The 26,801-nt window shown below is 42.4% G+C and overlaps 1 protein-coding gene across 3 annotated transcripts in view; it reads left to right on the top strand.

Annotated features, from left to right (window-relative positions):
- Positions 1-26,801, top strand: part of Ebf1 (early B cell factor 1) — a 402,224-nt gene that overhangs the window by 240,762 nt on the left and 134,661 nt on the right. For all 3 annotated transcript variants that reach the window (XM_012514323.2, XM_004629396.2, XM_023713136.1), the window contains 2 exons: positions 6,857-6,938; positions 24,715-24,856. In XM_012514323.2, the coding sequence (XP_012369777.1) occupies positions 6,857-6,938; positions 24,715-24,856 (224 nt within the window). The remainder of the gene's footprint in view (positions 1-6,856; positions 6,939-24,714; positions 24,857-26,801) is intronic.

Here is a 26,801-nt window from a genome sequence, read left to right as displayed (position 1 = left end):
TGCTATATCATACCAAAAGTGACAGCACAGTATATGGAAATGACTTCTCCACACAGCGTCTCCCTCTATGCTCTCCAGTCGGCATGTGGGAGCAACTTGAACTTCACCCAGAGGGGACCTTCCAGTGGTTTTTCCACAGCTGCTTCCTGCTTGGGGCCAGAGTGCGCCTTTGTGTCCTGAATATCTTTGAGAAAGATCATCTGCCACAAAGCCATCTGTGGGCATCAGTCCGGGCATCTTTGGGGGCATTTTAAGGTTGCAAATGGGGTCTTATGTTCTGGTTTAGGTGTGCCTCAGTGCTTTTCTTCTCCAGCTTGGACATTACAAGAACAGCTGCGAGCATCCAAACGTGATTTTTCAGAATTTGGTTTGGAGGAGGGAAAGCCTCAAGCTGCTCTGTGTAGATCCATTCCAGTGCTCTGCATAATAATTAATGACACACAAGCTGGTATCTAATGTGCGGTTTTACTATGTGTGCCCTTCAGTTCTGACGAGTTCCAGTCCTCTGTGATTTAAGCCCCCTTTTGCCTTTACACACTTTGGCTTTTGGATCAAGCTGCTGTAGACATGAGTGTCTGTCTTTGACTGTTGTCTTTTTCTTGTGTTTTGCTTTTCTTTTTCTTTTCATAGGTCATTCATTGAAATCTGTAGTTCTCACTGGGTCCTTATGCTTTTAATTCTTTCCTTAACCTTGACAGTCACAGAATGAATAACATTCTTGGTGTACAGTGGGCAGTTGGCAGGGTTCAATCACATTGATGAGAATTATGGCTTCCTCAGTGCCAGGAACTGTTACACACTCTCTGTATATTATCTCATTTAATTTTCATTAACTTTCTAAAGTCAGTTTGGTTATTTCCCCTTTTCTAAAGATGGGAAGACTGAGGCACAGAGAGGTTAAATAACTTGTCGAAGGCCACATCGTTGATTGAACTGCTTAGATTGAATTGCTTAGACTATGATGCAGGCTGCTCTGCAATCCTGAGAGAGGCACTGTTATTACATTGAGGTCATTGAGATTCAGGCTGTTGTTGAAAATTGTCCAACTTTGTCTGATCTTTAACCCAAGCTGTCTTTTCCAGGATACCCTGGTGCTATCTTTTTCAGAATGCTTCTATTCTTTAAGATTTTTTTTTTTTTTTAGATTATGTTTATTTACGCCAGTATGTCCTGTGGTTCTACATTCCGTGTCATGCACTATGTAGATAAGAGACAGGTTTTCTGTTGCTATTTTAAATCCTTATATGAACAATTCTGACTCTGTTGGTTAATTCAATTACTTTTCCTTCTGGAGGCATGCAGGAGTACTTTTTGGTCTCTAGTACTGTACAAGTCACTTAGAAGCTGGCACACAGTGCAAGCTTAGGTACTAAGTACTTAGGTACTAAGTATCTGCTGTCTGGTAAAAGTAGCATACAAATACACCACTGAATAAACAATGGTATTGTGCAATGTGTGTGTCTGACTTGTTAGTTCAACGATAAGGTAATGCTTTAAGTTAGTCTGATTGATGAACCTAAACTCAACCTTTAATAGGGTGGTACTTTTGGTTTTGTGACTATCACTTTCTTTAATTGAGACAGTGGACTAAAAAGTTCAAGAGCCAAAGTGTTGAGCTCTTATTGTACTGGCTTTTGAGAAACTAACCTCACATTGGAAAAATCATGCAGCTAGTCACCAGGGCCTGTGGATTATAGTTCTCACTTTCATAACCTTTGTTAGCTATGTGAGCATTTTCATATCGCCAGATCTCTCATTTTTCTTATAGAAAACAAAAAGGTTAGATGAAGTGCTAAGGTCACTTATGAACTCCCACAGTTCATGGAGAACCTGCCCCACGCAGAGTCCCCTTGGCAGCACAGGAGATTGGTTGACTGTTGGTACATCCCTTCATTTTGTTGAGTCTTTGAGCTCTTGCTTTTCAGATGGATCTGATAATTTCTGCCATGCCTAATTTCTAGGACTTCTATCAGGATTCAGTGAGATGCAGGGGATTTCAGTGCTTAGAATAACACCATGTTACGTGAACACTGATATTATTCATGTTGAAAATGCATGGAAACGTGTTGGGTTTCTCACTACCTACCCCAGGACCCTTTTAAAAAAAAAGAGTTAAAAGCGAGTCTGGTCCCCACTAGGCTGTGTCCTGGAGTTTATGGAACTCTACAGGGTCAATGGAGGCTTTGTGTGCCTGGGGGTCGGTTTCCCACAGCAGGGGTAAGATGGCCACACTCTGTCTCGTCACCACATTTTATCAAATGCAGCAATTTCTTAGACAAAAGTGAGGTTTCAAGTTACAGTAACCTCCACTTTGTTAAAAGCCCCCTCCGAACCCGCGCTCTTCTCGGTAGCCGTGCAGACACACATGGCATGGGTTACCAATGCCTCATATATTTATCCTGATAAAGCATCTAACCCTGCCTCTCAGTGAGGATATTTTTAACTCCTCCTCACTCTTCCCAGTTCCTTTAAGGACGTGTGATCTGACGGGGTCAGACACTTGGCTTCTACGTAAGGGAAAACTTTGAGAGAATTTCTTGAGGCTCTCCCTTGGGGTAGGGCTGGCTTTCCCCAAAACAATTGGCTCCGCAGGGCGTCTTTGCCACATAAGGGCTTGTGCGAGGCCCTGGGCACCAGTTGATGGCTGTCTTGCTCACGACAGATGGTCGAGACTTCAGTTTCAGCAAGTGATCTGCTGCTGAGAGAGCGGACGGGGGAGTGTGCCAGAGTGGCGGGGCAGCTCAGGGTGATGGGGATCTGGTGTGTGCCCGGCATAGCTTTTGTGCTAACGATGGGCTGTTGACAGGCGCCTCGCTGCTGCTCATCTCGGAGACAGAAGATCCCCTGCTCCCTTGATTCTGTTTCTCCCTGGCAGAGCCAGTGTCCTGTTTGCCTGGCTTTCAAAATCCATTTTGGCACCAGATGGAGCTCCTCCTGGTCGCTAGCAGTTGTCTGACTTGAAGATTCCAGAGGGGGTGCTGACAGCTCCTTCCAGTGCCACCTCAATCTGGCTGTCCAGTCTAGGCTCAGATGGCTTAAACACACACAGGCAGCAAATATGGTCAGCGCCAGGGAAGCCACCGGGGATGGTGAGGGGTACTCACTAGAGGGAAAGTGGTTGTGCGGGTGCTGGCTGTAGCAGTCACATTGTTGTTTTGGAGATATACATGTTAATCCTGCCTTTTAGTAGCATCGTTACGCTTATGTGCTCTATTAATACAATTGCTATTATAGGACAATGGCTATCAGTAGCGCAGTTAGTATTAATATCATTATTGCACTGCTTCTATTTTTACTAATACTGCTGGTAGCATGGTGGTGAGCTGCACAGACTCGGGAGCTGCACTGTGTGAATTTGAATTTGAGATTTGCATTTACTCACCTTCCGACAAGTTACAGTGTTTAACGTCTCTGACTCTATGTTCTCATCTGTAAAATAGGACTGATAGCTGAGGTTATTTGCAAAGACTTACTGGAAGGATGTGTTTGAAATTCCTGATACAGTACTGAGCGCATGGTAAGCACCTGGACTGTGGAGCCCACTTGTAAAGGCCACCATCACTGTGTTGCCTTGTGTTGGGTGCTACCCATTGTCTCCTGCAGTTTCTCTGTCGCCTTGCCAGGTGGGACCTCCCATTGTGCTCATTTTATAATTTAAAAAAGTCAAGGTTCTGTTTCATGTGCAAAATCACACGGGGAGCACCCGGCAGAGTCAGAGGATGACTTCTGTTCTGAGTGTTTCTTGGTGTGGTGGGTTTCCCCTGACACCACATCGGCTCTCATTGTCCATTCAGTGGTGATCAGCCCTGTCAGGGACCTGGAGTGTCTTTCAGATATGCCCCTTTGACTAGCTCTGCTGGAAAGACGCAACTAGTCTTCACATTTCAGGTATCTTTGCATCCAGAATCTTCAGCGATGTGGGAGACTCACTACCTACTGCCCGCTATGCTAGAGTAGAGTTTCTGGAAGCTATATGTGACCAGGAGCATCATCTTCTTGGTCCTCAGAGGAATGGGAGGATGCAGAGGTCTTAGGAAGGTGGCTGCATGCCCAGGCTCCCTGCTTTTCTGGGTCAGCTCCACTGAAGAAGAACCTCAGTCAGGGGCTGTCAGTGGGCCTGTGGGATGGTCCTGACCCTGGAAAGGGGCTGCGAGCTAGGCTTAATTGTACAGCTGGGCTTCAGCAGCTTCCTGTGAATCATATAACTTGGACAGAAAGGTGATGGCTTTGTTCTCTGTGGAGAGAACTTGGAAGTGGAGGCCCATCATTAATCAGGGTTCTTTCGGGGATGGGTTGTTCAAGGTTACATAAGATAGAGCTGGTCTACGAAGATGTTTCTCTTTTAAAACTTTGTACTTTTGGTGGAAAAGTCATTTTTTCTCTTTGAGGAGTTATTCTCAAGCCATGTTCCCATCTTGGCAGAGTCTAGGGGATCAGGCAGGAGAGAAGTGGCTGTGGGACTTGACATACAACAGTATTCAGAAATACTAAGTGTACCTTCCTGTGATGCTCTTATGAAGGACCAATGTGGACTTTGTGCTCAGAGAAAAATTCAGATGAAGGCATCATGGAGGCATCATGGAGAGTTTGTCTTAGTTACTTTTTCTTATTGCTGAGACAAAGTACCCAACACCCAAACTTAAAGCAAGAAAGGTTTATTTGACTCGTAGTGTGTAGAGGTTTCAGTTCATAGGTGGCTGGCTCCAAGGCAGGGTGGCACATAGCAGAGGGGGCAACACAGAAGAGAAATCGTTCATGGTAGGCAGAGAAGGGCAACACAGCAAAGTAGCAAGCAGTAAGCAACAAATGACAGCAGCCCTCTTTGTGCCCCTTATTTCCTATCCAGGCTCTCCACCCTCAGGGCAGGTAGCACTCACACCCTGGATGGGGTACCCTTAACTCTAACATCACACCAGGCATCAGTACCAGCATCACATCTTTGATGCCAGTATCACACAGCCTTCTCTAAAAAGCCCCACCAGTGACCATATGAGGCTTTGGGGGAACATTTAGACATAGCCATAGCAGAGTTCTTCACAAGTTATTTGATTTGAATGAGAATTTGACACCACTGGATACTTGAAAGGAGGAGGGTGTCAAGCTGAAGAAAAGAGAATTCCTACAAGAGTTTAAGTGACTAACAATTCAATGCATTCTGATAGTTTTTGAAAATATTTAGGCTGGAAATCCATAGTTGCATCTAGGCCTAAACATAAAAGGAATCACAGAACTTATATGACCTTAAAAATACTTTTGTTATTTTTTTCCCATAATTTTATTGATAAACAAATAGCAATGAGATAGTTTCAAATCAAATTGGTAGGACAGTTTCAATAATTAACACATTGCATACATTCTTCCTAGTGGTTAATTGCTGTACAAGATGTGGACATGATATCCTATTTACAAGCACCATTAGAACAAATCCCTCTATTCATTAAGAGAACGTAACTTTATATCTATCCTAACTACTTTGAATACACAGATACAAAATGGGCATTCATCTGTATACCCTTTTTTTTGTTAAGTTCCGTTATTTGAATATTATAGGTGTGTAAACTCAGCAAAATATTCTAAAAGAGTCCAGTAGTCCATAATAGTATTGGGTCTTCTGCTTCACTGACAATGTCAGAAATTGTTGACCTGAGTCCCCTACAGCTCAGCATAACAGCATGGCTTTACTTCTTATATTTCATTTTTATACTTTTCTGCTGGATGGTTAAGACCAAGGTAAAGCAGAACCTATGAAAAATACTTTTGTTAAAAAAAAAATCACCAAACAGAAAACAGACGGATTTAATTGTAGATAGCCAACTGAATGCATTAACGTGATACCTTTTCTCCCCAGTATTGCAGATTGAACTCAGGGCCTTCACAATAGGCGATTTTCTCAGCCCCCTCTTTTTACATTACTTGAGTCAGGGTCTTGCCAAGTTCCAGAGTTGCCTGGGCTGAGCTCAAGTTTGTGATTCCTTTGTCTCAGCCTCCCAAATGCTGGATTTATGGGTGTGTCCCACAACACCTGGTTAACATGGTATCTTTAGTACCCACCACCTTTCTATAGTGGGCTTTGACAAGTATGATATACTTTATGAGAAATAACTCAGAAAGTTGTAATGTATTACCTAAACCAAGACATTTTTGAGAGTTAAAGTAGCTACTATTACTACCTGTGCTTGAGAAGCTAGGATTTTTCTTGTGAGATTGGAACCACTGGTCACTTTAGCAAGTAAAACTCCATGGCCCTCACTGTGGAACCAGTTCAGAATCCACGGTGTCAGCGAGGCAGCAAGACTCTTATTCCATCACAAGGAGATTTAATCTACAGCAGGAAATCAAATAAAAATATCTAAAAAATATTTGAGAAGTCAAAGTGATTAAGTGACGGTGTGAACTACTTACTTCCCCTGAGTACTACTAATTAGAACATCTTGTTTCGAAAGGGTAAGATAAGAAAGTGTTCATCAGATCGTCATATCATCAAACGTGTATTTTTCCATTCATCACCTGTGAATTTGCAGGGCTGAAATGACACGCTGTGCTTGGGGACTCTGAGCCTTCTTAGACAGTTAGAGCCAGTTGGAACTTATGTTAAACCATGGTGGAAACCTTCCTGTTGTTGGGAGGTCTGTGTTTTTGTGAGATCTGTTGGCAGTACCAAGATTATTGCTTCACAACGAAGGTGCAGCTGGGATGCAAAACAGAGTGTAAGGCCTCAACCAAAGTAGCAGTTCTGACATCATTGTGAATATTTCAGCAAATGCCTAGAAAATGGAACACACAGAAGTGACTTCACAATGTGTTGCCTTCTGCATGGGGACTGATGTGTTAACAGTGATCACTTGTTTCTTGACAGGTTCTTCTTGAAGTTTTTTCTCAAATGCAACCAAAATTGCCTAAAGAATGCAGGAAACCCACGTGACATGCGGAGATTCCAGGTGGGTCAGTCTGGTCTTTCTTAAATCTTAATAACTGCCTGTGTATCATGGGGGTGGGGTAAAGCCTTAGGTGGAAGAAGAGGTGGAGTGCGGTTATTTCCCCAGAGGTGAAGAGCAGGTGAGGCGCTTAGTCCCCTGGGCATCTGCTATTTAGGAGTTCTTTGTGTTTGCATTCACCAGGAAGTGGGCCTGAACCACCTGTGTTCTCTGGTCTATGAAGAAACATCCCTGAGAGTCCAAATTCCTGAATGGACTCTCAGGCACAAAAACCCAGATTCACTAAAGTATAGAAAAATGACAAATTCTTTCCTGAAAATTTTGTAATTGTAAAACTAATACATAGGAGTAAAACTGCTAAAATTTTAAAAATGGAAAACAAAAAACTCTGTCCTGTCCTGTTCTTTTTACTCCACTCCTGCAATTTTGGAAACTGGTAGCAGCAATCACCTATTACAAAGGGACCCCCTGAGAAGAAGGGCTTGTCTAGAGTGATGTGGGCAACCCTTAGTTCTCTTTCAGAAATGTTCTTACACAACGTCTAGAGATGTCCTCGGGCCTGCCACCCTTTACAGCATGAGTGGTGTGCTAACGCCATTGAATTATACCTTTACAAAAGGGAAAAGATTCAAAAATAAATGTGCTGATATCTAAAACAGAAAATGTTTGTGGGTTTTAGGGAAGGTTGCTGAGTTCTAGATGCTTTACCTCTCTAACTTAAGGTGCTGAAAACCCCCTGGGATCTTATTAAAATGTTGGTTGAAGTCTGGGGTGGGGCTGGAATTTCTAACAAGCCCCCAAGTGACGCCAAAGCCAGGGGCCACACTTTGAGTGGTAAAGTTATAGGCCCGTGTGTTGCTCTCCCTCTAATTCTATGGCTAGCTTATTTGCATGGCCAGAGTAATGACCCATGGATGTACGCTTGTAGAGGCCATCAGAGCAATAGCGTGGTGCTTAAAGTAGGCTCTTACGTCTATTTAGTCAGCTTTAAGTGCAGATTGCAGCGCATGGAGGCTCCTGAAAAATATCAGCTGCACATAGTCTCTGAAGCAATTCTTTAAAAAGAAATGAGACTTATTAGCTTCATTAAAGAACAAATTCAATGGGGGAAGAGACCTTGACTCTTCAGTTTCTGAGTTAGTTTTATAAATATCACCTTGGCCTCCCCACCTTTTGTCTTAACAGAAATAAGTGGGGAGAACCCAGAGGTTTCTAGTTTTCCAGAAAATGTTGCTGCTGGCCACTTTCTGTCCCAACTTTGTAAACATAAGTGCTCTCAGCTCCACACAGGGCTTTGTGGAGAGTGGGAGGCGGCTCTGAGGTGAAGCTGGGGGAACCACACAGGCAAGCTACTGAGTCTGGGTTGCTGAGTGTCTTGCACTTGTGTGCGGGGCTTTAGTGTTCACTGTCTTGTGGCTTGCTTTGGGCTTGAGGTGAGCCACCTTTCTCTTCTGGCCAAGTTTGGGTTAGCACTAAGTACAATTATGCAAGAAACAATTTATGTCTATAATATCTAATGTCTGATGAGTACCTGGACCAGCTTAGCTGTACCTCTCAGGGCAGTAGAAGTGAGATGAACTTCCCAGCATTGAGAATCAAAATGAGCATTTGTGTAGAACTGTTCAAGACCTAAGAAGACAGTTGAAAGTCTTTGAGTTATGGCAATACAGCTCTTATACAAGATGAGAAGTCAATTCAATCTATTCTTTATGAGCGTGTCTAGAAAGTTTTAATTTTGCATATAAAATATTATTCTTTGCTTAGTAGAAAGACCACTAAAATAAGAAGATGTAAGTTATATTTCTGAAAAGTCGTGTAATCTTTTAGGGCTTCAGTTTCCTCCAATTTAAAATGAAGGTACAGTGGTACCTTCGTCCATGAGCTTAATTCTTTCCCCATTTCTGATTGTAGGATTTGTTCCATGATATATACTATGCTTGCCATTCAGTTGCAACAAGAACTGTGAAATGAATTTTGGGACTGGAATTGTAAAAAGAATTAAGTTCATGAACTGAGGTACCACTGTAAAATACTGATTCTGAAGGAGAACATCTCAAGTGAGCGTAGAAGTAATGACAAAAGATGAACTAGAAATGGAAACATTTGAAGAAAAATCCTTGTAGTAAACTGAAGACAGGTCATTAGTTCTGACTAATGTTTGTCAACCCAGGAATAATTGATATTTCAGACTGAATCATCTTTGGGTGGTGATGTTTGTGCTTTGCACTGTAGGGTGTTTAGAGTATTGCTGGTGTCTACTGACTGGATATCAGTAGAGAATAGTTCCTTTCTGTGCTCTGACAACCCAAATGTCTCCTTGCTAAATATCCGCTTGTCTCAGTTACTTTTCTCTCATTGCTGGGACAAAATAGCCAACATGCCAAATTAAGGAAGGAGAGGTTTATTTAGCTCATAGTTAGTGGAGGTTTCAGTCCACACACTGCTGGCTCCAAGGCAGAGCAGCACATGGCACGGGGCAGCAGTTTAGGAGGTGGAAAGCAGTAAAGAACAAAAGGAGGAGCGGCAGCTGTGGCTTCTAGCAAGCCCCTCTCCCCTCCTTATGTTGTAATGCAGATTATCTGCCCCAGGATGAGTGTAACGCTCACACCCATAATCCCAGCATTGGATCATGAATTAATCACAAACTCCAGAAGCTGCTCCATGGCTGCATGAGGCTTGGTAGGGTTAACTAGACACAAACCCCTCATGGAGAAGAGAAACAAAATTGCCCTTGATTAAGAACCACCATCTCTGCATTATGCCTGGTGACCTCTTACCATCTCTTAGGATCCCAAGGGTGCAACATTTGATTAGGTATGGGGGCTGCCCAGTGCAAGGTACATGATGGGCATCACAGAGATGTGCTGTTTTTGAGCCCTGACAATACTTGTGATTGTCAACAATTCCAAAAATGTTCTCAATAGGGACAGCTACTTTGGCTACTACAAATTCAGTTTCTGAGTTGAAGAAGGGGAACATTTCTATCAGGGGTAACAAACTACCTTGTATCTCAGATCCAACCTGCTTGTTCTTGTCACCCACAAACTACCTCCCAGAGAGGACAGGGGGCCCCTGTGCCCGCATGAACACTCGTTTGATGTTGTATCTGTGATTCACACATTTCTTTGACTATAATTTTTATGCAGATAATGCTTGGTCTTGTGTACGTAGGCCCACGGATGTTTGTACACCCAGAGAGTGGATTAACTGGTTGGAGAAATTGGACCAAACCTCAAGTATCCCTTGCCCAGTTTTAAATTTTTTTTAGTCTTGTTTTCTCCATGGCTATTTATGACCATCTTCTTCTGTATCATTTCATGCTGTTGGCCCTTCCATCCTTGTGGAATCGATCTTTTCTCTGTGGATTTTATGTTCCATTCACTCATTCTCAGCCTCTCTCACTCCCAAATGATACTGTTTGTCTGCCCTCCTGTAGACACTGGTGTTTTCCCTGCTTCCTTCAGACCTCCAGGTCTTTTCTCACATATGGCTCTGCGGTCTTCTCTGCTCCTAGTGTCGCTGGGCCACCAGTGTGGATCTGGAGCACTGAGGATCTGGAGCAGGGTGTCCAAGACCTGTGCTTAGGGTCAGGCCTAGTGTCCCATGCCTGGTGGAGGACTCCAGACACTTACTTCAATTTACGATTTCCAAACTGAACCCATTGTCATTCTCAGATTGTTCCCTCTACTTTAATCTGGTGTCTCCTCTGTTCCCTGGTACATTGCATTGGCTCATTTCTAATTTTATTAAGTGCCAGGCGGATAGCTATTTATATCAGCATCTACAATCAGAGTGTTCCATATTCATGTGTGAAATACACACACGTGTCATGTGTCTCCCTCTATGTATATTGGATATTGGTGATTGTGGGGATAAAGCTAACATTTACTGGGTACTTATTTTGAGAGAGGCATGATGTGAAGTATTGTATATGTATTATATATGAATTACATTTCTTCTCACAGTATCCCTCTTAGAAACTTGCAAATAAGGATGCTTCCCTTTTTATAAATAAGGAAAGAGGCTCAGCAAAGGTTAAATCATGTGTTCAAAGTTACGCACCTAATAGGTGACATGGCCAAGACTTAAGCCAAGGTAATACCTGACTCAGATATTACCTAAGTCTTCGGAACAATAAAGAAGTTGCCTACAGTCTGTAGCCAGGTCCGTGGGAAGCCATCAACAGAGCACTTAACATTTGAGAGTCATTGATACTATTTAAGAAAAAGCTCCCAAATTCCCAGAAACCTTGAGAGGGGTTTTCCAAAAGGCATTTGTCCTAAAATAGCTTTACGGTGCATTCACCTGAGGAGCGGTTTCACACCACCCAGGTTCATCAGGCAGGCCAACACTGCTGCAGAACAGAGCGGCGGAGCTGGTCAGCTTCCACTCACAGGCACTTAGGATGAAGGCGCTCGCTCTCCTGCCGTGGGCAGCCTGGGTGTCGCTTCACCTAGCGAGGCTTGGGGAGTTCCTCCAGGCAAGAGCTCCCATTTCCTTCCATGGGTATGAGTGAAGCAGCCCTCAGAAACTTCAAAGGATCCTGATAAGAAATCATATGATGATAAATATATAATTGTTCCTCTATACCCACAAAGGATTAATTCTTCATAGATAAGTAAAATCTACAGGTGCTCAAGTTCCTTATACAAAATTCAGCATTTGCATGTAACCTACACACATGCCCTATATACTTGAAACCATCTCTATACTAATTATAGTCCCTAATATAATGTAATTATATTTACTTCTTTATTAATCACTTCTCACATTAAACTGTGTGTTTTATCAGAAAAAAAAATTATATGAGACCTGCCGTGCTGGCCCCACCCTGGGGCACGCTGAGACGGTGATTGAGACTGGACATGGTGGTGCACACCAGTAATTCCAGCTCTTCGAAGATAAAAACAGGAGAATCACTATAAGTCTGATCTGTGTAGTGAGACCCTGTAAACCCTGCACTAAATAAAAAAAAATGCATGCGAGCTGGGTATAGCAGTGCACACCTGTGATCCCGCCGCTCTGCCAGGCTGCATAGCATGAATTTGAGCTCTACCTGGGAAGTTAGTGATTTAGTGAGACCCTGTTTCAAAATAAAATAAATCAATAAATAAAGAGATCTGGGGTAATAACTCCATGCCAAGGCCCTAGATTTGGTCTCTAGAGTTGGCAAAAAATTCATGCTGAGGTTCTTAGGTCTTAGAACTAAAGCAAGAGAGGAAGTTTTCCCCACAGCTGTCCTGGCTGACTGAGGTGTGTCATAATGAACATGTCTTATGAAAAAGATACATATTTCCATGATTTTCCTCATAGCACATGAATTGAGAAGCTGGTTTCAAATATTTTTCTGTCCTTATTGCCTCAGAGGGGGAGTGAGACTGTGTCTTTTTTGGCATGAAACAACTCAGGTCTACTCTTAACCTATCGAACCTGACTTCTGAGACATCTGATGGGAAACACCCTCCCCTGCCTATTAAGCGGCTCTCTCCAGCTGTCACTGTCACTGCTTCTGTTCCATCCCATTCTGTATGCTTTCCAGGCCAGCCTGATGTTCACAGCAATGCAGAGCGTGTCTCTTCTGAACAGCAATCAGGGGCCTGTGTAGGTGTCTGAGAAGGACATAAGAAAGGTTGTTGATCCCCTGACATGTAAAGACGTTCTGTCAAGCAGACTCAGCCTCACAGCAGCTGGGTTTTTGGTATGTAAACAGAGACTGCTTAATTACGCAGGTCATGTCAATTAGTGTGACCTGAGTGTTTTCAAGAAATTAATCACTTTCTGCAGAGCTTGGCTGTGTTCATACTTTAAGGCAGTATGGCATAAACCTTGTAGAAAATCTGGCACAGTCTTTAAAAAAGATTATAATGAATGTTTTCTTTTGAAACCCCTAGGTTGTGGTATGACTAACAACCTTGCTGAAATACAACAGTGGCTATAGGCTTCATTCAGGTCTGGTGGGTGGAGAAAGGTGGGGGAAGGAGCGGAGGGGGAATTGGGGATGAAAGGGCCCAGGACATGGGGGTGGGGGGACAGGACAGGACTAAATGGGACTAAATGAGCTGACTTCTTCATCTCGACACGGAAAAGACACTAATGTCAAAGGACTGCATTAAAGCGTTGTCACAGTCTGGTTTTTAACTGACAGGAGCCAGACAGTTCCAGGCTGAGATTTAAATCCTTGTCTCTAGCTTTCCTCATTGGGGACCATCAGAATGGAAGTGGTGAGGAGAGGAGCAAGAATCAGGTTCCAATTGCCACAGCAGTGCCATGATACCCAGAGGCTGGAGTGCCGTATCAATTTCTACATCTATTTTCTTCTTTCAAAAACATTTTTACATAAACTCTAAATCTATATCCACATATAAATACTCGATCTAGGGCAACAGCATAGATGAATATAGGTGTAAGGTATCGCCATTCAGTCACACACCCATTGCAGTAGTATTTATTGAAGTGCTAGGTGTTAAGTCTGTCATGGTGAAGGAGCAAGAGGCCTCATCGTAATGAAATATATTTCAATTCAGCTACTTTTTTAAGGCTAGCACTAGCTGCTATAACCAAGGCCTCAGAATGTATAATAGCTCTCATACAACAGAGGGTTCTTTCTTGCTCACATAAAAGTCCTGGGCAGTATCCCTGCCTTGGTGAGTGGATCTTGTCTCTGAAGGGATCTGAGAACCTGGAATCTTTTTGTTCCATGTCTGGCCCACCCTCAAGGGCCTTATTGTCTCCATTAGCTGGGCGAAGGATGTACCAAGGGTCACATGGGTGTCTTAAAATCCTTGGATTAGAGATAGTCTTTGTCAAATCTGCGTTGGCTAGAAGCCAGTCACATGGCCAGCAATAGGCACAGAGAGGCCTGCCAACAGCGTCTGGTTGTACCGCCCAGGAGGAAGATCAAATGGATAAATAAGGAATAGTTTCCATTAGCCACCACAATGAGGATGTGTAAAAGTAATTGCAAATAACCAGAAATTTTACTTATTGCTGTACAGACAATTAAACATGATATCATGAAAGAAAAACAGTGAGGGTGGGAGGGGGAACCTACTTAAAAACTGGGGAACGGAGTAGGTGGCTTAGAGCTGAAGCTGCCATCCTCCATAGCCACAGATTTCCACATCTGTAGGGTCAGTCAGCTGCGGATGGAAACTATTTGGAAGGAAAACTTCATTTGTACAAAATATGTATAGACGTTTGTTTTTTTTTTATCAGTCCCCAAACAATGCAATGTAACAATCATCCACGTAGTATTCACATTGCCTTAGGTACCATAAATGATCTAGAGACTATTTAAAGAAGATTGCATAGGCTCTATGCAGACACAGTGCCATTTTATATATACGAGGTGTCCTGAAGCCCGTTCTTTACAGATACACTCGGAGGCCAGGGGACATGTGAGTAGGGTCAGAAGCAAGTGGTGAGCAGAGGGAACCACAAACACAAAGCCATGTTTATCGAAGAAACCCACTGCTTTCACTTAGGCGTTCACATAGGAGACGGGGGGAAACCATCAGGTTGTTCTGCCCAGGCCCCATAAAAATATGTCTTTCTTAAAAGAATGATAGCATGAGTTATAACATGGAAAAACAATTTCCTGATTGTTTTAAGTAAATTCTAGAAATTGCAGGGGATTTTTATTCATTAAAAGCTCCATGGTTGTCCCTGAATTAGTCTGTTATAGGGTGTGATTAAACTCTTCTTAAAATATGCACCTGACCACTGCAGTTTCAGTCTGCTTTTAAAAGCGCTTATATAGCAAGAGGAATCTCATTCTTCCATCTCTCTTCCACACTCCCCACCCACATCTTGGATGTACTTATACTGTTTTGACAAACAGCGCATCTTGCAATTAAATTCTTTACCAACAAAACACCAGAGACCCGAGCTGCTTTCACTCTCTCTGTACAGAGCAATTTCAAGATGTGCCGTGCTGATTAATTATACTGAAAGCAGCTCTAATGATAGTTTCAGAATACAGGATTAATTCACATAACATGGTAAATACAAATGGTGAATTTTAAACCTGATATATTAAACCATTCTGGCTGATTGGGCAAATATGTAACTTGGCATGAGCCTTATGCTACGTCTTGGCAGAAAATACACATCGCTGAGAAGGGATCTTTACGAACAGGATTCAGTGAGCATAGCTGTGTACTTGGAGGGAGTGTGTTCTACATTAAATACAGTTGCCTCTAAAGAACATGCAGTATGCATTAAAGGATACATGTAAAGTGTTTGGTTTGATCAGTAATCACTAATGGGCATTAGTGCTGTGGATAGAGTCATTGAGATTTAACAAGAGAATATTGTTTATATTTATCCACTTATTAAGTTACACCTCACAGAGCCGTTATGTGCCAGACACTGAGCCACCTGTTGTGTATATCCCCATGTTTGTTATTCCACCATTCTGTCTCTTGTCTACTTGGCTCTAGTCAAGTATACTGGCCTTCTTCTTCTTCTTCTTCTTCTTCCTTCATTTCCCTTGAATATACCAAAGTCACTTGTGCCCCAGAATCTTTGCATTTACTATCCTGTCTCCCTGGGAAACTCTTCTGTCACATGAATGATTAGATACTTAGTTCTCCTATTTCAGCCAAGCTGTCACCTCCTCAAAGACATTCCTCAGTCAACCTGTCAAAATTAGCTCCTATCTAGGCATTTTCCTTTTTATTTTTTTTTCTTAAATAGTATTAGAATCTAAAATTTGCTTTTACTGTTTACTTATTGATTGGCTGACAGCCCCTCTACATTCCTAGTCATAACTTACTGGGAATCTTTTATCTGTCCTATTCATTTCCTTTTCTCCAGGACACAGAATAATGCCCAGCACATAGTGGGCTTACAACTCAGTCTTATGATTGACTTGTCTAAGGTTACAGACTTGTTGTGATGAAGTTTGGGGATGAAAGCCAGGACTATCTGAGCTGGAATCTATGCTGCTGACCACTGTCCTTTGCTGGCCCCTCACTTCCATGCCCACCTGTCACAGTCCTCACATTAGAAAGCAGCATGACAGCTCTGTATGTTAGTCCACGTCTACTTGAAATAGGGACACATGAGCATAGGACCCCAGTTACAGTTGTAGTTACATTAAAGAGCTACACACTAGTGACCTCCTCAGATGTGTCCTGATCCAGCAAGAAGAGAGTGAGGTTTAGATCACTGGTGAGTTTTACATTTTAGCATAGTTCACCATTTGGGAGACAGAAACTAAGTCCACTTTTTCAAAGGCCTGGGCTTGTGCTCAGCACAATATCTCAGTGTCTGTTCCTGTCTTTCTGTTGAGAGATGGTTTTCCTTTGAATCTTGAGTGTAGATTTAATTCAGCGAGCCACTCCCTTTTTCCAGTAGTTCCACACTGTTACATTCTGTAGGTTCACGTGTCCTCCATAATTTTTAATGAGTTATTTGGGATCGTTCAACCAGATAGAAACTAGCAATCAGGCACATTTCTGAGAATATCTCATTTCATACCGTTCAAGGATATTTTAAAGGACAAAGTTAATGATGACTTAAATGCTGCAGACCATTTTTATGTAAATAATACTTAAACTGTAGTCAGCCATGTAGACCCATAGAGTTGTACTGGAAGGTATTAGCACAAGCCAGACACGCAGCATAAGCCTGTGCTGTGTGCGGAGAAGCCAGGGGGTATCATGAGTAAGTAGAGACCAAGATCCCAGAAGGTTCCCTTCAGGCTCTTCATTTGTCTTCTGGCTTTGAGAATGTTTTTAAAAACATCTCAAGGGGGGCCGGGGAGATGGCTCAGTGGAATAAGTGCTTCCCTGGCAAGCACAAGGGCATGAGTTCAATCTCCAGTTCTGCAAAAAAAAAAAAAAAACAAAAACAAAAAAACAAAAAAACAAAAAAAACCCACAACATCTCAAGGGCTGGCAAGATAGCTGAGCAGACTGAAGCGCCGCTTAGGCAAGCTTAGGCAAGCGCAGGTACCACAGTTTGATCCCCGCACCACATGCTGCACCAGCCCCACCCCCACCCCCAGGGTGGGTTGATCTGGCCACAGAGCCCAGTCATAGTGGTGCATGCCCGTAATCCCAGTGCTGGGGTGGCTGAGAACAGGAGGATCACAATGAGTCTGAGCTGTGTAGTGAGCCCCTGTACCAAATACATTAAAAAGCAAAACAAAACAACAACAACCCATAAAAGCATCTCAAACTTTAGTTTTCTAAGCTGTAAAAGGAGGTGTTGCAAAAATTTGCAGTCTCATAACTGTTGAGGACTCCTTTTATTGTTTTTTCCTACAGACCTCATGGGACAGCATATTTTTTCAATCTAGTTGCATTTTTGGAGTCAAAATCACACTCTGCTTTAAAATTATTTAAAACTATGTAAAACTGTCAATTCTGAGCTCCTCATGTGCACAAGATAACCACCCCTCTGGAGTGGACATGGCCCTAGAAAAGGGAATGTGATTGAATGCTTATGTTCAGCCTTCCTTTGGATGTATTTAGGATCCTTTTTTGCGATTATTGTCCCCTTTGCTACATTTCAAAACTCTTAGTTGAAAACTGTTAGATGAGTTGATGTTTTTAAGTCTCTAACATCCCCATTTGACAGGTCTGTAAAGGGGCAATTCAGCAGGCAGGTGGGGTCGGGAGAGGAGGTAGGCTGTGAGGGGCTCAAGATAGAAATTTAATTCTTTTTTGAAAAACAGACATTTTATAGAGCAGTTTTAAATTTACAGAAAATAATGGTTTTAAAGTCCATGAGAATTCTATACCTCCACAAGACTCGGACTCACTTTCTATAGAGAACCCTTCGCCGTTGTCAACAGAGGTCTGGGAAGTGTACATCTGCAATCCCATGGACCGTTACTGGGAGTCAAGCGATTTCATTCCAATCTACCATTTCCAGTGCAACCCACAGCAGGGATAAAGACACTGAGGCAAATCTGTAGCTGTGGGGAGCCAAGCGCTCCTAAGTCCAGTTAATGATGGCTATTTGGAACAAAGGCCTCAACCCAGGGCTGAGCCTGGGTTTCATTAGCTCATGGAGAAAGGAGTGGCTTGAGGGTGAATGACTGTGAGAAGGGCAGGAAGTAGATGAGTGCTGTGAGCCGGGTGAGGGACGGGGCTGAAATCAGCTGTAGGATGTGCAGAGAAGGACATATAGAAAGAATAATCTGCAGAACAGAACTGAAGTAGTATCTGATGTTTTGGGGTTGGTGCTTCAGCTGTGATGTGTATCTTTCATACCTGGGAAGTTATAGCCTTTTATCTCTGGGCTCCACCCCAGCTCACAGCGTGGAGCAAGGTTCCCCATCTTGCCTGGCCCAGGCTCACACATGTTTTGGGAGCTACTGGGGGGTGGGGGGAGGAGAACACTGCTCTGTCATGTTTGCCTCAAAGACTATATACATCAGCACTTCAGTCGGACCATCTGTGTTGGTTAAGCCAATTGCAGGGACAAGGAAAAGCCCTGGCCAGCTTCCTATGTATCAGTACATGGAAACAGGGCCAGGGCTAGCCAGGATGGAGATAATTGCTCTTCTTTCAAGGAGAGTCATCCAGGCGGCCCTCCACACATAGGCCAGAGGACTGTGGAAAGGAGAGGAAGTTGGAGGCCGGGGTATCTGTGAAGGTATCTCTGAGGTCACCTTAATATCTCGTGGTAGTGTGAAACGTATGTTACAGCTGATATGCCAAAATTGATGCATTAGTGTTAACTAATATATAAAGCATAATGTATAAAGTCCATAGATGTGTCATGCATTCTATAGGTTTGAACAAATCCATGATGTGGTCTAGTCACTATTACAATACACAGAATGGTTTTACTACCTTACGAAGCCTGCCTGGCACCTGTTCACGCCCGTCGCCTCCACACACCTGGCAACCAGAGCTCCTTTCCCTGCCTGTATAGTTTTGTCTTTCACAGAATGTCATTTGGTTGGAATCATATAGAACAGAGTCTCTTCAGATTGGCTCTTTTCCACTTAGTAATATGTATTTAAGATTCATCCATGCTTTTTTTTTTGTGGCTTGACAGCTCATTTCTTTTTATCACTAAATGGTATTCTATTGTACAGGTTGCCAGTTTATTTGTCCGTTCACCCTTTAAAGGACGTCTTGGTTGCTGATGCCTTATATTTAGTTGAATCTTTTATTGTTGCAGTTGCCGATTCATACGCAATTGTGAGAAGGAATATAGAACCATCTATCTGCTCATTAGTCTCCTTCACTAGTCATAGAGTTTTTTTTTTTTTTTTTTTTTTTTGCAAAATTATACAACAATATTACAACCAGGGTAAGGACATTGATACAATCCACTCAGCTTATTCACATTTTGCTGAATGTGAATATATTCATTTTGTGGGTATATTTTTTTAATAGGATAAAATGTTACGGCAGGTATGGCTTTGTATATCTGCTATCGCAATCAGGGTACTGGGCATTTCCATTACCACACTGACCTCCCCTCATGCTTTTGTGGCATCATGATCATCTATTTCCTAAATTTTCTCCTCCTGTCAGAACCCACATGTTCTCCTTTTACCAGAACCCTGGTCAGATTGGATTGAGGGCCACCTCAGTGTCGTTGTTTTAATATAGTCGAAGTCTTACCTCAAAGTAGGTCACATTCTGAAGGACTGCGGATAAGGGATTTACCTTTGCATTCGTGTGGAGGGACCACAATTCAGTCCATAAAATGCAGCATGTAATCTCTTAGAATTGGCTTTTTTTACTCCACCTTTTTCTTTCCAGATTAAAACAAAGATGTCCATGGTTTGTAGTTTTTAATGGCTGTGTACTCTTCTGTGGAATGTTGCTCATGTACTTCAAGTTACTGCTTTTAGAGCCATAGTATCAAGGGCTCTGGATGAACGCAAAAACAGAATGAGCTGAACCCAGAGGGAAGACAGCCGTGGAATGAGCCACTTTACTACTAAGTTCCCACTACTGAGCTTCCATGTGTTAGTACTGAAAACCAAGACTTATAATTTTTTATAGTTACTTAAAATTACCTTGCCACAGTGGTTATTTTCTGGAGGGAGTTACTTTCTGCTAAGATATTATAATTTCAAAGACCGAAAATATTTGTACAGCTGAATCTTTCCTCTGATTCAATATCTATTGGGGAAATACTCAGAGATGCACATTTCAGGCTTTTGGTATAGCTCCTTCTTCCACGTGGGCTGCTGCTTCATGTGATCTTCCACTCATGATTGATTTAGCTGTCTTTTTTTGGAATATGCTCACCAGAGGTTCTATTCCCAGAATCCTAAATTTCATAGTTAGAACATGCAGCACCTCTTGTATGACATCAAAGGGAGCAGGCCAGCCTGTGAAGTGACAGTGAGGAAAAGACTAATCAATAACAGAACTCCAAAGCCTTCACTGATGCAAACTACTGGGAAAACTACACTGAAAGGACAAGATGGCTAACATAATGACAAATTCCAGAGCTGCAAGGGTTCATGCTGATTCAAGTCTAGAACATAACAGCCTGAGGTGGAGAAACATTCTAGAAGGGACAACTACTCAACTTGGCCAGAACTGCAAAGCTTGAGGCCTAAGTTAATATGACATTGTGCTGGAGGACAAAGATCTTTAAAATTAGAATATTTCATTGATTAGTGAATGAAGGAGAAATACTTGCTATTCTTTTTTGTAAATTACTATTTATGATGGGTTCTTCAAGAGGCAGTTTATCACCCCAGCACCTTGTTTTGGACTTTCTGTTTGATATCACCTACAAAATGACAACACCGTCCTGCTCACATTGATTTGTATGAGCTCTTGATATGGACCAGGAGCCAACCAGGGCACTTTGATGCATCCAGCCTCATCGTAACCTTAGGTTAAGTGTCAGTATTGTTCCCACCTTGAGTCACAGAGGCTAAGTTTACTTGGCCACAGTCATATCATCTAAGAAACCTAGGAAGCCAACAACCATCCATTTTTTTTTTTTTGGTCGTATTCTTTCAAATTACTAATAGAGAAAGGGGGTAGATTATAAAAATAATAACCTCTAGGGATATCTGCATTCAGCAAAGCATACAACAGAGCAGATTTTGAATCACTGATAATGAACTAAGAGATTGAAAATACTAGTGTCAAATCTCAAAACTCTTCAGGTAGCCACAGATTTCTGTTCCATTGTTATTACTGTTGTACTAAGTGGCCACACCTAGCTTGGGAACAGGCAGTGGCACAGTGCTGCTTGGCAAGTGCAGGGTCCTGAGTTTTAGTCCCAGTATAAAAACAAAAACAGATGCTCTCACCTACAGGGTAAGAGTCAGACAGAAGCTACTGTGGAACATGCTGGCCACTAACTAGTCTGTTATTGGATTACTATATTAAAAAGCACAGCCCCTCCAGTAGAAGTTTGATTCTAAGAAATATAGCAACAAAAGTATATAAGTACATAATCCTAAACCTGTATACTAGTCCAATATTTACTTTAGGATGTACAGCTTGAGATATAGTGTATCCTCATGAATAAATGGATACAAATTAGTTTCAAATCATTCCAGGGCCAATAGAGCACTCTGTAAGGAAGGAATTGTTTTGTTTGCCTTGTCCACTATTGCAGCCACCTGTGGCTACTGAGCTTTCAAAATGTGGCCACTGACACTCAAGAGGTAGAATTTTAGATGTTACTGAGTTTGAACTTAAACAGCTACATGTTTGTAATAGATTGCTCAGTGCAACTCTAAAAAGTAAAAGTTTAATTATAACAGATATTGTACAATTTATAAACATACCTGTTCTTCACATCCTTCTGCTCTCATTCTTTGGACAGAAGGGTGAGAAAGGGGATGAAGAGGGAAGAGGTGGTTGAACCCAAAGGTTGAAATCATTTTCTGTTTATGGGTCCCAAATTCAAGCTGTGTTTCATTGACACTTGAGAAGGCTGCAGATTTAGCTGACCTGTCTGTTCCCTTGACTGTAGGCACCTCATTAATCTAGTGTTGAACCATGAAGCCCATTTCCCTCCTACCACTGGCACTATTTTATTTTATTTTATTATTATCTTTTTAATAGTGCAGGGTCTACAGGAGCTCACTAGGTAGATCAGACTGGTAGTGATTCTCCTGTTTACAGCCTCCCAAGTGCTGGGATGACAGGCTTGCGCCGCCACGCCCAGTCTTGGCTGGCCCAATTTTAAAGGAATCTTTTCAGATCTCAGATCTTTTCAGTAATCCTTTCAGATCTCACAGTTGTTTTTCTTTTAAATTTGTAGATTGCTCTGTGGATTAATATCAGCATATCAGTTCAGATTGGAATAGGAGAGATTATTTTGGGTAGTGAGGCTGTCCTATGAATTTTTGAGGGGCAACTTAGAAACTCAGCTTCGAGGCACAATGGCACAGAATTCTCTGTATTTATCTTTTCTCCAGTTTCGATTGGCCTCATGAGGGATTCTGTTACACAGATGGCTCTGGTGGCCCCTTTTCTCGTTAAGCAAAGAAAAACATACATGGTAGAGTTACTTTCCCTTTAACTGTTTTTGCACATTTTTATTCAATGTTAGGAATTAGATGACAGTGTTTTTAAAAGATACTATTTTAAACCACAAGTTGGTAGTGCTTGTGTTTTACAGGTGCATGCTAAATTGTCATTGCTTTTTTTTTCTCCTAAGACAGACCTCTAGAGTAACCACTTTCTATTTCCTGACCCTGAAAACAGATACCGTTTGGGATTCCTTTTATAGTATCTTCAACTAACGACTCCAGTGACCACTCAAATGTGGTCTTGTAGTAAATCAAAATTTCTTTGAAAGACTTGCTGTGTTACATAATCGTTACTGTGCTGCAAAATCAGCTCCCTAACAAAAAGGAAAGTGAGTTTCTCTTGCCCAAAATGGTTTTGACTCTGCTACTGCCCTTAATGGTCTTAGAAAACAACAGGACGCTCTCCAACCTTCTTCTCTTTTTAAATCAAGCCACAGCTGATGAAGTTTACATAACAGCTTCAGGCTGTTGTACCTGGTTGGCCAAGTTGGCCAATCATCAGTAAAGAGAACCACCTTGCAAATTGCCAGGAAAACCTATGCTTTCCCATGAATGTTTTGTTCTAGACAGAATTTTGGGTTTTGCAATGACTAAGGTGGACACCCTGGGCTCTGGGATGGATAATCAATTCCTTAGTATGGATTTTAATAAAATAGATTTAGAAAATAAAATCAGCTCAGTGATACATCATGAGCCACGCGCTCACAGCTTTCAGTTCATTGCCGTCACTCAGGCTCCAGGGAAGGTGACTGTATTTCTCTGTAAACCAGAGGGACAGTGGAATTTTTACACTATGGCCAGGTTGGTAAGGACTGGGACTGAACCAGGGGTGCACTTCGCCAGGAGGGGCTGACAGCTTCTAGGCAGGGGCCCGATCCTGGCGCTTTCCAGGGTCCATCAGGCAAAGAAATACTATGTTTCACATGCTTCTAGAAGTCAGTGCTTCCGTTAGCCACCAAGGAGAAGGCTTCCTTGGAAACTGAGGCCTCTGTTTGTACCAACCTTTGTTAAGCAGTTCACCTCTTCAGAGGCTAATGCCTCTCAAAACCAAGAACAATTAAAGCTAGACTCTTTCCCAAGCAACTGGGGAATTGAGCAAAATAAATCAGAAATCCTCAGCCTTGCTCCGGAGGCTCGCCTCATTATGAGAGCAGATCTATTAGCCCTCTCGCCATTGTCTTTCATTTCTCAAGTGAGGTGATTCTAATTAAATTAATCTGCATGTCAATCTATCGGTGATCAATCAAAGAGCCGGAGGTTTCCCCTATGCTGCAGGGTGCTTGTGGCTGACAGGGGCTGATAATGGAGGAAGAAATAAACTATCGGGCAAAGTTAATTAGTCAACATAATAGGTGGATTAAACAGGGAGCTGGCTGATTGCTGTTTCTCGTGTCAAAGCATGAGGTGGGAGCTGAGGCTGCAATTACAGACAATTATTATATTTGGTTGTAAGAGGTCACATGAATAAACATATCTCTGTGGGTTTCAGTGTTAATCCCCTTCCGGATTTCTCATAAGGAGAAGTGTAGGTCATTTCTCGATGTTGTTCTGCCCAAAGTCCTCTGGGGCACACCTTGGCCTTGCTCTCTTCCGCACACTAGACTTGGTGGGTTGTTGGGCATCCAAATGGTGTCTTGGGCCAGTCCCGCGATGTTTTTCTTTGCAACAGATTTAAGACTCTTCATGAACAGGGACTTTTTTTCTTTTTGAGGGGGGAATGAAGGTGATAGTGGTCAAGGGGATTTTGGTTTGATTAATCCAACTAACATGGGAAGAAAAAAAAGTACAAGAAATCTCAATGAGACACCCAAGAGAGAAGAATGCCTGCCCGACTCTCACTGAACTCTCCCTTTCATTTCTCTATCCTCTGCACCCTGACACAGTGGGGAGGAAATATTTTAAAGATTCAAAAGACTTTTATTTGCATGATCAACTGTGATATCTGCTTCAGCGTCTAAACTGAAGGGTAATTTAGGTGAAACACAACCACCCTTGTGTAAAAAAATATGCTAATAAAGATCTTCTTGTTAAAATTATGGTTAACAGTGCACCTTCTACTGTATAACTATAAACTGTGCAATTTTACTTAAAACTGCATCAAAAGCGTTCCATGCCAAAGACCCACTCATCAATAGCTCCTCTTGTTAGACTTGTACAGCATAAGCACCAGTTATTATGTGAAATAGCTATGCAATTTTCTTCAGCTCCCAGCTGTTATTTATTTAACTTGAGTTTATTACCCACCATGCTTTTATATTAAAATGTTCATTCATTTTTCTCTCATGTCTTTAGGTCGTGGTGTCTACAACAGTCAACGTGGATGGCCATGTCCTGGCAGTCTCTGATAACATGTTTGTTCACAATAACTCCAAGCATGGGCGGAGGGCTCGGAGGCTTGACCCCTCGGAAGGTACGCCCTCTTATCTGGAACATGGTAGGCGAATCATTTTCATTGGTTGGCATTGTTATTTTAACTGTGAATTTATTTGGTTTCTTTCTTCCACTCCACCACATTCTCTACTTTGTCAAATTCCAAATGTCCTTTTGAATAATACCTTTTTTTTGGTGGGGGGGGGTTAGTCCTCCAAATAAGATTCTAGGTATTTAAAGACAGGGATATGATGTTAGAGGCCCCCGTTACTTTGTTGCCAGGTTCTACATTGGTTACTATCTGTTTCCTTCAAGTTGTTAGGAAGAGATCTGAACTACTTTTTTATTTTAAGCTGCCATTTGGCTACAAAACAAGGAGATGCCAGGTCACAGGGAAGATCAGAAAAGGTCATATAGACCTGCTGGTGCATCTGGGTAACTGCCTGCTAGGTTTCAGTAGGAGACCAGGTCCTAAGTCTGAGGTAGAAGTGCAGCCTCACGTGACGCTCAGGCCCAACGTCCCTCCTGGGCTGCACATGGCCCTCCCCTCATTGCCCTTTGATTGAGCTTGCTTTAGGGGTAGACTTTGCTAGGAGAAATCATTTGTCTTGAGTAGAGGGCATGTCAGCGATGCCTATGACAGGACTGCAGGAAAACTGATGAAACTTGATTTCCAGGTGAAGTGAATGCTGCCCGGCAGACATATGTGTTGGGTTGGGCGCATGTCTAAGTACATCTCTGTTGCACATCTATAAAACAGATCTATCTTTCCATCCATCCTTCATCCATCCATCTATCCATCCAGGAATCAGTGACTGAGATCCCACTGGATACCAGACACCATGCTGTATTTTCTAGACTCTCCTTTAATTAAACCCTTAACCCATTTCCTCCACTTCACTTTCCAATTTGCTAGGTCAGCAGGATTCTTTGAGAATATTACTGCACAAATTATCATCTGATTGCCTGATTTTTTCCGTGGGCCACAAGCTGTCCACCATATAATTCGTAAGGTAGAAAGCTCCCTTTCCTGCCAGCATCCCAATTTAATAAACACACCACTGTCATCATTTTGGCCTGTTTCCCCCCCTGCGCTTGAGGAATGCACAAACAGTACATTTTATTAATTAGCCAGATGTAACACTCTTAGAAGGGATTCTTCACCACATCCAGCCTTACAGTCCTTTAAAGGAGACCATCATCCTTCAAAAGCTGCTTCTTTATGGTTTCATTAGTGCTGAGATGAATGGATATTACTTTTGCAGGAGGCCATTCAAAACACCTGCTCATGATTACATTCCTAGTTCTATTTCTGTACTTAAAATTATTCAGATACTTGCCTTCAAGTAATGTTGCCTTTTTAATACCCTTGGAGTCAGTCACTTAAGGCACTGTGGGACTACAGGTGTTTAGATGAAAGGAAGAAGAAAAGCTCAGTGAAAACTTAGTGGACACAAAGGAGCAGTCCTGGATTAGGAACTCAGGTTCTAATTTTTTACCGTGCCTGGGCAGTTGCACTGGGTTTGCCCTGCCTAGGGGAAAATTTGACCATCAGATTTAAAGTCTGTGAAGTGCACAGTTTCAAAAGATGCTCCAAGTGCAGGCCATATCTATTTCTCGTTTCTATTGTCAGGAATCCCATAAGAGAGATCATGACATATGTCCATTAGCTCTCCAACGACAACAGCAACACCCACAGCAACCATGTAAAATATAGCCCAATAGGAAGAATGTCTCTACTGGGTAGAGCTCTGCAGCATTATTTTTGAATGTGTAGAACTAAGTCTTGAAACAGGTATCAGGAGACCTAGATTCAGTTCTTCCTTTTACTCTGGCCTCTGTATGCTCCTGGACAAATCACCCTAGCTTCACAGATACCAGGCTTCCGTTTTGGTGAAAAAGAAGGTGGTCTGTAGAGTTGTGAAAAGAAAAATATCATATCTGTGCTTTGGGTGGGAGCAGGTAGTGTTGATAGGGGAAGTGGGCTGGGTGGGGACTGAGACCCAGTG

Source organism: Octodon degus, unplaced genomic scaffold (genome assembly GCF_000260255.1).
Source record: "Octodon degus isolate 3935 unplaced genomic scaffold, OctDeg1.0 scaffold00029, whole genome shotgun sequence".
Classification (NCBI taxonomy): Eukaryota; Metazoa; Chordata; class Mammalia; order Rodentia; family Octodontidae; genus Octodon; species Octodon degus.
This window is presented reverse-complemented; position numbering and strand designations above follow the sequence as displayed.